General features: G+C 47.3%; 1 protein-coding gene across 1 annotated transcript in view; it reads left to right on the forward strand.

Moving 5' to 3' along the window:
* LRIG1 (leucine rich repeats and immunoglobulin like domains 1) overlaps positions 1-15071 on the forward strand; it is a 171562-nt gene that overhangs the window by 94836 nt on the left and 61655 nt on the right. Inside the window, exon 3 of the mRNA XM_006120052.3 lies at positions 379-450. Coding sequence (XP_006120114.3) covers positions 379-450 — 72 coding nt within the window. The remainder of the gene's footprint in view (positions 1-378; positions 451-15071) is intronic.

Below are 15071 nucleotides of genomic sequence, written 5' to 3' on the forward strand. Positions count from 1 at the left end.
AAGTTGGAGTTTTTTGTTTTTGGTTACGTTACACGCTTAACCCAGCTACCCCTCTGAGACAGGTTAACCTAGCTACATTTAACCAGACATTTAACCGGTTAACTGATTAATGGGGATTTTACATCCCTACTCTGGAGTGCGCAAGAGGGGCTTAACCGGACGGGCTTTGGTTAGGAACTTAGGAAGGGCCGCGACTGCCAACACCTGAGTGCAGAAACATTTGACAAAGGATTGGGCTTGTAGGCGAGCCAAGCTCTTGATGACAGGTGATTGGCTGTGTGTGTGTTCCTACAAAACCTGTAGCTCAAGCCAGGCTGAGCTAGTCCATACTTCTCTGTAAGCTGCTTGTTTAAACAATTTCATTTCTGTTTGTTCCAGACGCCTGAACAACAACGAGCTGACAGCAATTCCGGCCCTGAAATCTCCTCCCCACATCGTCTCCCTCTACCTGTAAGTCATCGTCCCAGCATGCTTGTTCTTTTTGCTTTCGGCAGTCTGTTGTCATTCAAGTGTTATGGGCGAAATGCCAGGCACAGGGCAGCCACGGGGAGCCTACTGCCATAGGGTGGTTTTACTTAAAGCCAGAACTCCTGGAGTCAGGAGAACCATAGGTCTTAGGAAATCTCTAGCCTGCATGGGCACCGAGAAATTCTGGAAGATCTGACCCCCCGGTGCACCTTAAAAGGCCCAAATCCAGAAGGCAAATAAAAAGAAACCATAATGAAGTGAATAATTACTTTATTAACGAGATCTCGTTACTACTGAGATTTACGTGAAGACGTTAGTACTCTGTCAGAGGGCTGTGCACAGAACTTCTAGTTCAGGGGCACAGAAGCATTTTGGGAGCCATAAGCATTCTGCGAGAGAGTCACCATTGCTATTTGTAGTCAGACCTCATTAGAATAAGGCGACATTCCCTAGGGCTTTGAGTCCAGTAGAGAGAGAACGATGAGTAGGGACATCTGCCTTTCTATGAGCATTTACGTAACTGAACAGGACATGCATGTTCAGTTAGCACACATTGGTATGAAAGTCTGAAATGGGGCTTCTCAGGTGGGGAGATGTTTCTTTGTCCCTCTTGGCAGGGCTGTGATCACACCTCTGAAAGGTTGTGAAAGAGAAACGTAGTCCACTGCCCAAAACCTGCTTCTTGCTTGCAAAGGCCACATATATACTTACTGCGCCAGAGTTCGATCTTCTGGCATTTGATTTAGCAGGTCTAGTAAAGACCCGCTAAATTGAATGCTGAGGGTGCCCCCGGTCGGCGCCCGTATTCCTCACAGTCGTGAGGAGTGAGGGAAGCAGCCTCTCTCTGTGAAGATGGCACCAAGTTCAGCTTAAAGTATGTCGACTCTAGTTATTTACATAGCTGGAGTTGTGTATCTTGAGCTGACCTCCTAGATCTAGTGTAGACCTGGCCTAAGTCAACTCTAAAATTTGCCCAGGGAGTCATGTAAGCAGCTAAATCAGCAGTAAACCCAGCAGCATCCATTCTCAATAGGGTGTAGCCGGCCTGTCAGAACTCCTTTGTGCCTTAGGTTTTAACCTTGGGTTTGCCTCACCTGTATTTACTTTTTTTTAAACAAATGAAACAATCGACAGCCAGCAGAGAGAGGACTGGGCTTTAAAAGGCTGTGAATAAGATTGCCGCTGCAGTCTGCAGGGCTGAGATTTGTGCTGGCAGTGCGCCCTGTTGGTTGGTGAATGCCTCCTCTCCCGTAACCCTTTCCAAGGTCAGGAAGGAGCAATGACTCCTGACTTAGAGCAGTGGTCACCAACCAGTAGATCTTGGAGCCTCTGAGAGGGGATCCCGACTGGTTTGGCCAGTAGGTATCCAGTGCCGGCTCTTCAGTTGCCCCTCCACCCACTGTCATGTTGCTCCTGCTCTCTGCCTTGGAGCTGCCCTCTTCGGAGCCTCCTGCTTGCTGTGCGGGATGTGGGAGGGAGAAGAGCGAGGGCAGTGATGTCAGGGTGTCTCTCCTCCGCCCCACTTCCACACACAGCTTGCAGAGTGGGTTATTTTGACGGGTCTGTGCATTTCATAATTTTTCATTTCTCTCTCACACTTAAATGTAATTCTTTGAGTCGTGAGTTCTAAAATGCCGAACCTGTTGTGGCTGGTGTCGTTATCCCTGTGGTAATTGCTGCTGCTGGATGTGGCTGGCGTGTCCCTGCAGCCCCTGGGAAAGGCAGAGCAGGGGGTCTCCACAGGCTGTCCTTGCCTGCAGACACCACTCCTGCAGCTCCCGTTGATCAGTGGTGGGGAACCGCGGCCAGTAGAAGCTGTGGGCTCAGTGCCTGTAGATGAGGGTAGCACATGGTGCTATGGAGCCATTGCTGTACGGGCCAGCTGCTTTCAGGAGTGGTGCAGGGCCAGGGCAGGAGTAAGCTGCCTTAACCCCACTGCTCCACCACCCGGAAGCTGTCTCAGTGAAACAGTGCCCAGCCAGAGCCTGCTCCCTGAACCCCTGCCCCAGACCTGAACCTCCTCCTGCACCCAGAAGTTAGTGCCCCTGCATCCAACCTTCTTCCCAAAGTTTGCACCCTGGAACTCCTCCTGAACTAAGCCCAGAGCCCCTCCCACACTCCGAACCTCTTGGCCCAAGGCCAGAGCTTGCACCATAAGCCCCTACTCCAGCCTGGTGAAAGTGAGTGAAGGTGGGGGAGAAAGGGGGATGGAGTGAGCAGGCTGAGGCCTCAGAGAAGGGGTGGGAAGGAGATGGGGCGAGGGTATTTGGGTTTGAGGTAGATCTTAAATTGCACTTAACCACAAGATCACTCTTCCAATTTAACAAGGTTGGAGACCACTGACTTAGAGGATGTATTTTAGAAGACTTGGCAAGCTCTAATGCTTGTTGTAGATGAAGCATGAGGTAGCTTGGGTTAGCATTGGTGTAACGTTCAAAGGCCACATTAAAATCTTGGAACACTACAGTGAATTATTTTCTCAGAAATTTTATTGCATATGGAGTCATCCAAACCAGTTAGCTACCTTTTATCATCTCCGCAGAGTCTCTGAAGATGCCTCCACATTTACCAGAGGACTTGATGGCTCAGTTTGGTCCAGTAGCACCCGTGTAAATTTAGACTAATCCATTTCATGTGCAGTGGAGCTGTTCTGGATTTCAGTGGCTATAACTGCGCAGAATTTAACACTGAGGGCGTGTCTATACTACGGAGAAGATCGAGGTCGACCTCCTGAGGTCGATCTTCTAGCGTTCGAGGTAGTGTGTCTAGCGTAGCCCCCCAAAACGAACGCTGAGGGCAGCCCTTGCTGACATTATGTACTCCTCATTTTGTGAGGAGCGAGGGAAGCTGACCCCCTGCTCTGGGCGGCATTTCAGAGTGGCAGTGCTTCATGGAACCCGGGGTCCGCGGGAGACAGAGTCCCCCACTGACCGCAGGCTCCATGCTGGCGCTTCCACTTTGAAATGCACAAGAGCCTCCTCTGGGGACTCTTGCACGTTTCAAAACTGGCAGCCCGGGGCCAGAGGGAAGTCCCGCTGATGCCGGGGTCCATGCTTCTGCCTTGAAATGCCCAAGAGTCCCAGTGGAAGAGCCTGCATGGAGCCTGGAGTCGGTGGGACTTCCCACTGGCCCTGGGCTGCACACAGAGTTCCAACGTTGAAATGCACAAGACTCCCCGTTGTACGTTTCAGAGAAGGAATGCGGAAGTGCCTGTCGAGTCGTCGATGGAAATTCCATCGACTAGTAAATTATTCGATATTTAACATCCTGAGCGAGAAGGCCACTATAATGTTACCAATGTTATTTCCTATCCTAGCTAAAAGAGCTGGTGTAGGAACTGCTCTAGGGCCGTTCTGTGGCTCGGATAAACCAGGAGGTCAGTCTGACACCAGTGGTTCCTTCTGTCCTTGGAATCTGAATCTGTCTTTCTGTGGGTTCTTTAAACACTCTTAAGATTTGGGCTTCTTTTTGCCTGCACTGCCCGTGGCAGGGAGCAGATATTTTCACTGAGTTGCCCACAGTCAGGCGAGCCGACAGTGGTTCCATGCTCCCAGAAGGGGCAGAGCCGGGGCAGATGGCCCTCAGCACCACCCAGACCGCGGCCTCCCCTGTGCTGTTGGTCGTGTGCTGTCCGGGGCTCTGGCAGTGATTCAGAAGGGCCGGGACTCCGAGTGGTCCTTTAAATAACGAGGCCCTGGGGCGGTTGCTCCTTTTGGCCACTCCCTCCCACTGGTCAGCAGGCCTGCCCACAGTAACTCCCAGATGGTTGCTGAGTTCTACATTAACCATAATGCACGTAAATAGTGTCTTCCATTGTGCATTACCTTGCATTTGTAAACACCGGCGTGTGTCTGTTTTCCTTCACATTAGACGCTATTCTGCTTTTTCCACCAGTGTCGGTACTGCTAGGTGACTTCCCTCCAGGGCCTGCGACGCTGTGAATACAACCTTGCTCTGCTGATGCAAATTACATTTATATTACTTAAAGCAAGTGCAGAATAAAGTGAAGAAAGTTGGCTCTGTTCCTGCCCTTCCATTAAGCTGTGTAAAAATATGTAAGCAGAACTCCCTCCTGGTCTCAGCTCAGTTGGAAGAACTTAGGTTAAAATTGGCAGCCACATCCCTCCTTTTTTGGCAGGAGGTGAGTGTGGTTTTTATTTGCAATACAGCTCCTTTGAAATGAGGATGCTAAGATTTAGTTCTCAGATTTAGTGTCCTTTTGCACACACTAGGCAGGTTCAAAGCACACTTCTGTTACCACCACTCCTGGCTCCCTGGAGAGCATCCACTAAATGAGTCAGCAATCCTTTCGAGCTACCAGAAGAGTGAGAAGGTGCTGGCTTATACCTTAACTGTTGTGGGTTGAAAGTTTGCATATAAATTGCCAGCTTTCTCCAAATGCCATCCATCAATGACTCCCACTACTTAGAGTTGTGTGGCTCTCTGCAATAAGAATCTTATTGTTTTGTCCGTTTAGGAGAATCTTGCAGGCAATTGCATTTCATTTTAGTTTTTATCCCAGGCAATAAATGATCTAAAACAGTGTTTCTCAACCTTTATTTAAAAAAAAAAAAAAGTACCTCTTTAAAAAAAAACAAAAAAACCCCTCAATTATAAGTACCCCCAGTACCTACGGTTTTCAGACACACAATTTTTTTTTCTATCATTGAAACACATTTGTTTGAACTACTTAATTGTAGCCAGGTGGGCAATGACATTTTTGGGTGTGTAAAATACAAAAATAATAAAATGCTGTAAAATTTAAAACAAAAATTCAGTTTTCTCCAAATTTCAGTTGTTGATGTCCCCTCCTCCCCAGACTTCTCTCGAGTACCCCTAAGGGTACTTGTACCACTGGTTGAGAAACACTGGTCTAAAACAAGGTTTAAACTGACCTCTGTTAATGGATGCTGCTAACAGATTGATTAACTATTAAGAATAGAGGATCGTGAGAAGAGACATTCTCCATCCCTTGGAATCTTTAAATGAAAGAGATGCTGCAATTCAGCCACATGTTATTGGGCTTCATGCAGGAATCAGTGGATTAAATTCTTTGGCTAGTGTTATGTAGGAAGTCGGACTTAGATGATCTAGCTTCAAAATCTGTGAATCCATAATTGGGGATGTTGCACATGCCAAACCCCAAGTGAAAACTCAGGATTAAGATGGTCATTTTGTCCTGTAAGAGAGAAACTGGTCTGCGTTTAAATGTGTTGCACAGTAGTGTGTTCCTGCTTTTAAAGGAAAATAAATATTCCTGGTTTTTTTAATGTCTATAAACATTTGGAGTGTGTTTACCTCAAAAACCTCTCAAATTGTACACTGCCTCAGTCCAAATATTTTCCAGAAGCACATGAGTGTATGATAAGAACAATACTGTCATTCTGACAACCCTTTTGAATGGATGAAGGAGCTAATTTTGCCGCTCTGCCCGTCTAAATTGGTACGGGGGAGGCATGTAACTGTCCATAACACGGTGAACGTCTCTAAAGCTATGTCTGCGCCATATGACTTTATCTCACAGCTGTATTGACAGCTATGTGGCTAAATTTCAGGCGCTGGCAAAAAACGTATACCCCATATGAGTGGCAGTTTGCGTTGTTGCACCTCTGCCGACAAATCACTGTGTACGCTACACTAGTACTCACCGTGACTGTTTACACTAGTACATGCTGGGGCAAGGCTTTTGTCCTTGGGAGGGGTGGCTGGGGTTTAAGCACCTGTGAAGGACAAAAGGTTTGTCGCTCAATTATCAGTATAGAGAAAGCTTCAGATGCTCACTACAGAATTAACACTGGCACTGTACAACGCTGTAACTTTCTGGCTCGGTTGTGTGGAAAAAACGCCTCCCGTCCACCGAGCGCAGCAAGTGACAGTGCTGTAAAGCATCAGTGTGAAGCCAGCGACAGCGCTGGGAATGGTACTCCCAGCTTTGTTACCTACTCCCCTGACCGGTGGTTTACGTAGCACGCTGGGAGATCTCTGCCCATGCTTGTCCCGTGACCACACTTTTCAGTTGAAAGTAGAGAATCTTCAAATGTGATGTGTTGGGTACGTTTTCAGGAGTTACGCGTTTACACACGGAGGATGAGGGAGGCAGCAGCATGGGGGCGGGGCTTTCAACTATAAAGTGTAGATGGAGCCTGAAGCAGTGGGTAAAACTGTCCATGGCCAAGAATGTATAAAAGTGACTCCTGATTTTGGGTGACTCTTTGCTTTTAAGGCTCCTGGTTTCCAGAAGGCGGGCTCAGGACTTTCTGAAAATCACGTTTCTCACGTGTCTGACACCGAGCCCCCGGAATCACGTCTCATTTCTGGCAGTCTTGGCCCATGTGTTTTATGGCAGAAATGAAATCATTAGAATGAACTGTGCCCCATCTGTGTCCATTCCATCAATAGGTTTTCCCAAAGGACCTCATTCCAATCCTTTATAGTTTACACAGACTTGTTAAGTTTATCTGTCTGGTACAGGATGGATACCAAGGACAGTTTTTCCTGCTCCTTTTCTGATGTAGACCATTCGTGCTGGACCTGTTACAGTCTTCTGCCTCAGGAAAGTTTATCCAGGCTGGTACAGGTTGAACCTCTCTAGTTCGGCACGCTCTTATCCAGCAACATCCATGGCCTGGCTTGATTTTAGTTAGCCACTTACTATAGGTGTGGCCAAGTTCCCCACTGTCCCATGAAGTTTGTTTACAGCTCCCAGTCCTGGCTCTCAGTGTTCTGTGCTGTTATTTAGCTCTAATTTACCCCTAAATGTCTTTATAGCCCAGTAAGCAGTGGAAGGGTTGGTAATGCTGCTAAACAATATTGACCTCCCGTGGTCTGGAAAATTCTCTGGTTTGGCACCAGTGAGGTCCCGAGAGTGCCGGACTAGAGAAGTTCAACCTGTGCTCTAATTAGTATCTCTAATTAGGCTCACTTTTGGAAATATGAGCGTGAGTGGAAACAGGATTAGTTGGAACAGGATTCCTGTAGCACAATCAAGCACTGGAGAGTTAGCAGATGCCTGAGTTAAGACTGTCCCGTGTGTATGTGCACTATGAGAGATTATTTGATAACATACCCTCCCTCCCCACTGCACTCCTACATCATTAATTAAATGTGTACAGCCTAAATACTAGTATTTCCTAACTTTTGGCTTTGCAACCCTTAACTTTAATCACAGTATAGGTCCTGTGTGTCAGATCTGAACTTCACTGGCTTACAGAGAGGACTGTATTTCATCCACCACCACCACCTAATTCTTGCAGTGTTCATGTTACCGTGTTCCCGGGTACGTCTAGACTACAAGCCTCTTTCGAAAGAGGCTTTTTCGAAAGAATCTTTCGAAAAAGCCTCTTTCGAAAGACAGCGTCAAGACTGCAACCTCTTCTTTCGAAAAAGTGAGCCGCTTTTTTGAAAGAGCACCCAGGAAGTCTGGATGCTCTGTTTCGAAAAAGCCCTGTTTGCATTCAAGAACGCCTTTTTTTGAAAGAACGCTTTTGAAAAAAGGTGTTATTCCTCGTGAAATGAGGATTACCGCCATCGAAAGAAAAGCCGTGTTCTTTCGATTTAATTTAGAAAGAACGCGGCTGTAGTCTAGACGCAGGTGAAGTTTTTTCAAAAAAACCCTGCAGTCGAGACACAGCCCTCATGTGACCGTGGTCTTAAATGGAAAGTTATTGGGCAGGATGATTCTGAAACCATGCTGGAAATCTTCAGGTGTTGGCATCTGGTAGCAGTGATGCAAATAAATCACATGCCATGAAATTAGCAATGCCCATAACTGGTGGTGGCACAGATACATTTTAATTTGGTTTTTAATATTTACAGAACAGCCAATTCGTTTGCCTGGAGCTTTGAAAATTTCACCAGAGCAGTTCATCTCCAGCAAGAGCGAACCTAAGGGACTTGGTAAAGCTTTTAATAGAACAGTGTGGGAGGGGGAAAAAAGATCTGCATATGAGTTACCAAATAAAGACAGCACCAGACACTAAGTGCAAACTTCTGTTATGCTAGAACACCAGAGCCAGAAAAGTCCGCTTTTAGGGCCAGAGCTGATGTATGTCCGGCCTGACTCTGAAATGACATTGGAGTAGCAGAACAGAATCTGTCCCCTCCCTCCTGCAGCAGTTGTAATGCTGCCGCCGTTCTTGGTTTTGAAGGTTGGAGGAGCGATGGCAGGCTGTTCTCATTTGCGTGCTCTCTGCTGTGGGACGCCTTTACAAACAGGCTGCTGGAACTGAGAGCGTTAACTCTTGGCACTCCAGCGAAGGCCTCTTTACCTGCTGTGTGTCTGCCTCTTTACCTGCTGTGTGTCTGCGTGAGGGGGGGAGGGGAGTGCAGGGCTGTGTGGCAGAGCTAGTTTTGAGTCCTTTTTGATGAAGCCGTGGAACGAAGGGCAGAATGATTGAGAATGCAGAACTCACTGTGGACGGGGTACCCTGCCTGTTGAGATGGAGGGTCTAGAACAGGGGGTTGCGACCCAGCACTGGGTGGCGGAATATCAGGCGCGGGGTCTTGTTTCTTTAGGGGGATCAGATGACCAGAGAGAGTGATAAGGCAGCTCCTTGCCTGTCCTGGCACTGCAGACTGTGGTGCCCCAGAATTGGCCGGCAGCAGGCCTGGCTCCTAGATGAGGGAGAGCGCACAGGGCTCCGTGCACTGCCCTGCCCTAAGCACTAGCTCCGTGCTCCTGTTGGCTGGGAACCTGCTGTGGGCTGCTTCTGGGCACAGCACAGTCTGTAGTGCCAGGAGAGGAAGGAATCTTTTGTATTCATGCCCATCAGGGTGAAAGAAGGTAGGTGTGTGTGTGTGTGTGTGTGTGTGTGTGTGTGTGTGTGTGTGTGTGCGCGCGCATGTATATGCAACCACACTTAAGTTGTGACCCTCAGCATGTGCTGTGAGTATCATTGTGGCCTCCAGGGCTCCCAAAGTTGAGTAGCCCTAGTATAGAGCAACGGTCTTGGTGGTAATGGAGTCAGGAGCGGCCTGAGAGCCTAGGTGAACTAGGCAGTTGCCTACAGCACTGCTGGCCCGGGCGCCCGATAATGACATCACGGAGTGCCGGGGCACCCCGTGATGATATCACGGCCATTGACGGCCGTGCAGGCGGGGGCGCTGATCGCGCCGCCTGCCTGGGGCGCTAGCTGCCACAGCCAGCCTCGGGCCGCTCCTGACTGGAGTGTAAAGACTCAAAGCAGTCGAACAGAATGATGTTCGCAAATATAAGACTACCCCATGCCAAGGCTGAAACCTCCCGTGTTTGGTAGTTCAGGGGTTGATGATTTTTTTTCTGGACAGTTCGGATTAGCTGAGAGGAAGGCTGGTTCCCTGGGCTGAAGGAGACCGCAGATCAATTCCCTCCTCTGTCACAGACTTCTTATGTGACCCCAGGCAAGTGACATAAGTCTTAGGCTAAGTCTACACTGGCACTTTATAGCACTGTAACTTCCTAGCTCAAGGGTGTGAAAACACACACCTCCCCTGCACGCCTGCCATGGCGGAAGTGCTTTAAACTTTGAAATGTGGACAGAGCCTGAGTCTCTCTCTGCTTCAGTTCCCCTGTCGCTGTGTCTACATTGGCGTGATCTTGCGCGAAAGCAGATACTTTTGCGCAAAAACTTGCTGCCTGTCTACACTGGCCGCGAGTTCTTGCGCAAGAACACTGACATTCTAATGTATGAAATCAGTGCTTCTTGCGCAAGAACTCTGATGCTCCACTCAGGAATAAGCCCTCTTGCGCAACTGTTCTTGCGCAAGAGGCCAGTGTAGACAGACAGACGACGTGAATTACTTGCGCAAGAAAGCCCTATGGTTAAAATGGCCATCAGAGCTTTCTTGCGCAAGAGAGCGTCTACACTGGCATGGATGCTCTTGAACAAAAGCACATGCCAGTGTAGACGCTCTCTTCTGGAAGAGTTTTTGCCCAAGAACTCTTCCGCAAAAGAGTTCGTGTGCAAGATCATGCCAGTGTACACGTAGCCAGGAAGTAATAGTATGTGCCTGCTTCAGAAGGGTGTTGTGAGGATAAGTGTGTTAAAGATTGTGAGGTGTTCTGATAAGGCAGTGATAGGGGGCTAGGAGTACAAATGGATAGCCTGAGAATAAAGGTAGTGCAGTAAATGTAGTGTGCTACTGTGGCTCTGTCTGTGGTGGTTCTGTTAATCCTTGGTTGGCTAAGAATCAAGGAGGCTCCCAGATTAACTACGTTAAAATAACGTTCTTTTTTTCCCCGCTGTAACTCTTCTAAAATCCACAACATCTCGAAAGGGAAGTGGACCGTGACCCGGGCCATTCAGCTGTCTGTTGACAAAAATGAAGCTGTTTGAGCTAATCCGGCCCCTTGACCTTGCTCAGGGAAGCACGGAGGACATGAAAATCAGAAGGAGGATTTTTTTTGGAGCAAAAGAGTGGGAAATAGGATTAGCTGGTTCATACAGGACACGGCAGTGCTCCGCACTGTATTGACGAGCAAAGGAACATCACTCGGACTCTGCTGCTACCACACTGAGCATAAAACTCGCTTGAAAAATCAATTTGCTTTACAGGCTCATTAATGGAAAGATCAATTCATCTTAAACTGTAATTAAACAGAGAGGCCTAATAGAGGAAGGTAAACTCTCTGCTGTGCCATGGGCAAGATACAGCATGTAAATTAAAATAAAGCCTCAAATAAAGGAATGCAAATAATTGGGGTTGGTGGGGAACCAATCCGACCTGTGAAATGCCTTGCTCGTTCAACAGTGCACACCAAGACAGTCACCAAGCTCTTAGTGAAAAGTTTCATAAGAACATAAGAACGGCCGTACTGGGTCAGACCAAAGGTCCATCTAGCCCAGTAGCCTGTCTGCCGACAGTGGCCAGCACCAAGTGCCCCGGAGGGGGTGGACCGAAGACAGTGATCAAGCGATTTGTCTTGTGCCATCCATCTCCAGCCTCTGAGACAAACAGAGACCAGGGACACCATTCCTACTCCCTGGCTAATAGCCTTTTATAGACCTAACCTCCATGAATTTATCTAGCTTCTCTTTAAACTCTGTTATAGTTCTAGACTTCACAGCCTCCTGTGGCAAGGAGGTCCACAGGTTGACTATGCCCTGTGTGAAGAAGAACTTTCACTTATTAGTTTTAAACCTGCTGCCCATTAATTTCATTTGGTGTCCTCTAGTCTGTCTATTATGGGAACTAATGAATAACTTTTCTTTATTCACCCTCTCCACATTCATAAATGTTGAAGGTCAGAGGGGACCATCATGACAGTTTAGTCCGACTTCCTGCATAGCATGGGCCAGAGAACCAAATAATTTCTGCTCCAAGCCCATAGCTTTTGTTTGAGCCGGTGCATAGCTTTTAAAAAAAAGTCCTGTCTTGATTTAAAGACTTTGAAGGATGGAGAATCCACTTTGTCCATAGATAAGCTGTTCTAATGGTTAATTACCCTTATTGCTAATAAATTGTGCCTTTATATCCGTCTGAATTGGTTTGGCTTCAGCCTTTAGATTTTTGTTAAGCCTTTATCTGTTAGTTAAAGAGCCCTCTGCTATCAGAAATCTCCATTGTGGATTAATTTAAAGGATATTGAAGTCCAACAGTATATAACTGTTTGGTGGAGCCAAACGTAAGCACTTAATAACTAAATGAAATAATGCGAGGCCTAGATGTCAGTGAGTATCTAACATGGGGGTAGGCAAACATTTCTGAAGTGGCCCCAGAAGGGGCGGAGCCTCTGGTGGAAGGGGGAGGGGCAAGGACAATTCCCATGTGGTTCACTCCAGACATTGTGTGCCACTTGCAGGGTGGGGGCAGGGAGTGAGACTTCACATGATTTCCCGTCCCCTAGAGAGAACTGCCAGCGGTTCTGAACAGCTGGTGGTTCCCTCTGGTGCTGTGTGTCCCTGGTCGGGGGAGGAGACCTTGCGCGCTCCCCTGTCCCCAAGTCTTAATTGGCCTGGGCTTGGGGGAGTGGCAGGGCAGCTGCGGGCCGGATCCAGCCCGCGGAGGCTTAGGTTGGGTGTTAGGAAAAAGTTCCTAACTGTCAGGGTGGTCAAACACTGGAATAAATTGCCCAGAGAGGTTGTGGAATCCCCATCTCTGGAGATATTTAAGAGCAGGTTAGATAAATGTCTATCAGGGATGGTCTAGACAGTACTAGACTGGTCCTGCCATGAGGGCAGGGGACTGGACTCGATGACCTCTCAAGGTACTGTCCCGTCCTAATATTCTATGTTCCAGAACCACAATACATGCCAATCCTGGGCTGCTGGACCCTGGTCTCACAGCTGCGTGATCGCGTCCCGGCTGCAAGGCAGAGAGGCCTTCTGCCTGAGATCAGCAGCTTGACCTGGGTCCACACTGCAGAATGTCCGGGCTTGGACCTGAATGTCAGTGGGATTCAGGCTATGATGCCTCTCCCAGCAGGGTCATAGGACCTTGGCCCTGAGTGCTTGTGGACTGATTGGTGCATGGGTGAACGTGAAGGTTGGGCTTGACGCTGAGTCAGTGTCCGCGCTTGGTGTGCAGTATAGACATAGCCTTAGAGGTTTCAGGTGGCGTATGTTGTGTGCTCTAACCTTACGCAGAGATGGGAGAACTGATGACTCTTCTGCAAACATCCATTATTCCAGTAGCTAATTAGCTGTTGATTTAACTGTGTGACTAAACCTCCATCCCCTCCCCATTATTCCGCTTTCTCTTGACTCTCGTGATGATGCCATTCCAATAACCCTGCCATTCTCCAGTGCATACAAGGTACAAATGTCTTATGGCAAATAACAAGCAGGAAAAAACACTTAACGAGAAACCCCTTTGCCTTTATACATTGTGAAGAAGCAAAAAATCCACTACTCAAGCCCAAGGTGGGTGTGTGTATGTGGGTTTTTTTTTCTCTTTGTAATTTATTTGCATTGCTGTAGCCCCTACCACTTTATCTTGGCTTGGTGCTATACAAATTCGGTGCTGGGAGCTATATAAATACAGAACAAAAAGACATTCCCTGCCTCGAGGAGCTTCCAATCTAAGTGTAAAATCTGAGGCAGCAGGTGGATACAGACAGATACCTGGAAGTTCAAGTGTAACATGACACTGACGTTGCCCCAGAGAGGATGAATTCTAAAATTAATTAAATCGATACTCATAAGGCAGCTGTTATGAAGAGTTCACAATCTGCAAGTCATCTTTCCATGGGTAAAAAAAATGATTGAATAATTAGCCTGAATATGGGGAAACCCTGTTAACTCCGTCTTTATCCCTGCCGGCAGCTTCGTACTCAATTAAGATATACGGAAAATTTGGATGACAAAAGTTCTTTGCATATGTCAAAAGTCAAGACAAGAACTACTACATTCAGCCTACTACTATTTGTCTCAGATTTTTTTCCAGTATCAGCATTTGCTTTTACCTTCTCTCAGCAACTTAAATCCCTGAGTTTGTGTTTGCTTTGCAACATTAAGATACTTTTACCGTGAAAGAATATATTTTAGGTAGCTGATTGAATTGTATTAAAAATGAAAAACCGTTTAGTGCTCAGCCGAGTAGTTGCCTGCGTTCTCCATTATAACCTTAACTCAACTTTTAAAGGTCAGAAGGGCAAGACACCTTTTACCCAATTAAAGTAATATCATATGGGAAGAATTTTTTATTCCAAACAAAGCTGTTTTAAACAGAGTAGAGATGTAGCCTCTAAACTCTCTTTTAAACCTTAGAGACACAGATTGACCACATGAGCCATCACAAACCAGGACTGCTACAAGTAAGTATTCCTGACACTGTGGCCTTCATCTTCTCAAATGTAACCATGGATGGTAGCCCTTAACACAGTGCACACCATAGCAGTGCAGCAAGAAAAGAGACCCATTAGTGCAGGAACTTTTTCGAGCTTCACAACTGAGGTTTGAGGTCATGACTCCTGGGCCCTGACAATGAAGAGGAGTTGGCGATTTTATTTCTGGCACGGCTTAAAAGTAACACGCCGTTGGATAAACAAAATCCTCAGACGTTAATATTCTCTCATATGGCCTGAGTCAAAGCCCATTGAAGTAGTGGAGAAGCACTTCCACTGTGTTCAATGGCTTTGGATCAAACCCATGGTGTGCATGTGTTAGGCAAAGAGTATCCGTGTGCCTTCATTATGATCCTTCTGCAAGCCAGAGATGGTGACTGCTCTGAAGAGAAATGTGTTCGCAGGAGGAACCGTTTGTATTTCTTCCTGTTTAATAAAGAGCAGCTGACGAACCTCCCCCGCCTTTTCAGTTGCAAAGGGATTGCACTGGCAGGAACAGAAGTGGCCTTGTGTCTGTCTCTCTCTCTCTCTCTCATATTGCGGGCAGATTGAAGTCTGTACATCTGCTGGAGGGATGAGAGGGACAGATGTGCACAGGACAGTGACCCATCCCACTGTCCTAAAACCGGCTGCTGCTTCCTGGGACCGTTTCCTTGCCGAGACAGTTCCTGTACTACTGTTGCACTGAAGCTCCTTTTTCTCTGCTAAACTTTCATGATTTCAGTTGACCTGTGAATACACATTACAGGTTGAACCTCTCTAATCCAGAACTCTCTGGTCCGGAAATATTCGTTGTCTGGAATTATTTGAGTTAGCCGGATGTCCACTTATCATGGGTGTG

This window comes from Pelodiscus sinensis, chromosome 11 (assembly GCF_052426305.1).
Source record: "Pelodiscus sinensis isolate ZL-2025 chromosome 11, ASM5242630v1, whole genome shotgun sequence".
Classification (NCBI taxonomy): Eukaryota; Metazoa; Chordata; order Testudines; family Trionychidae; genus Pelodiscus; species Pelodiscus sinensis.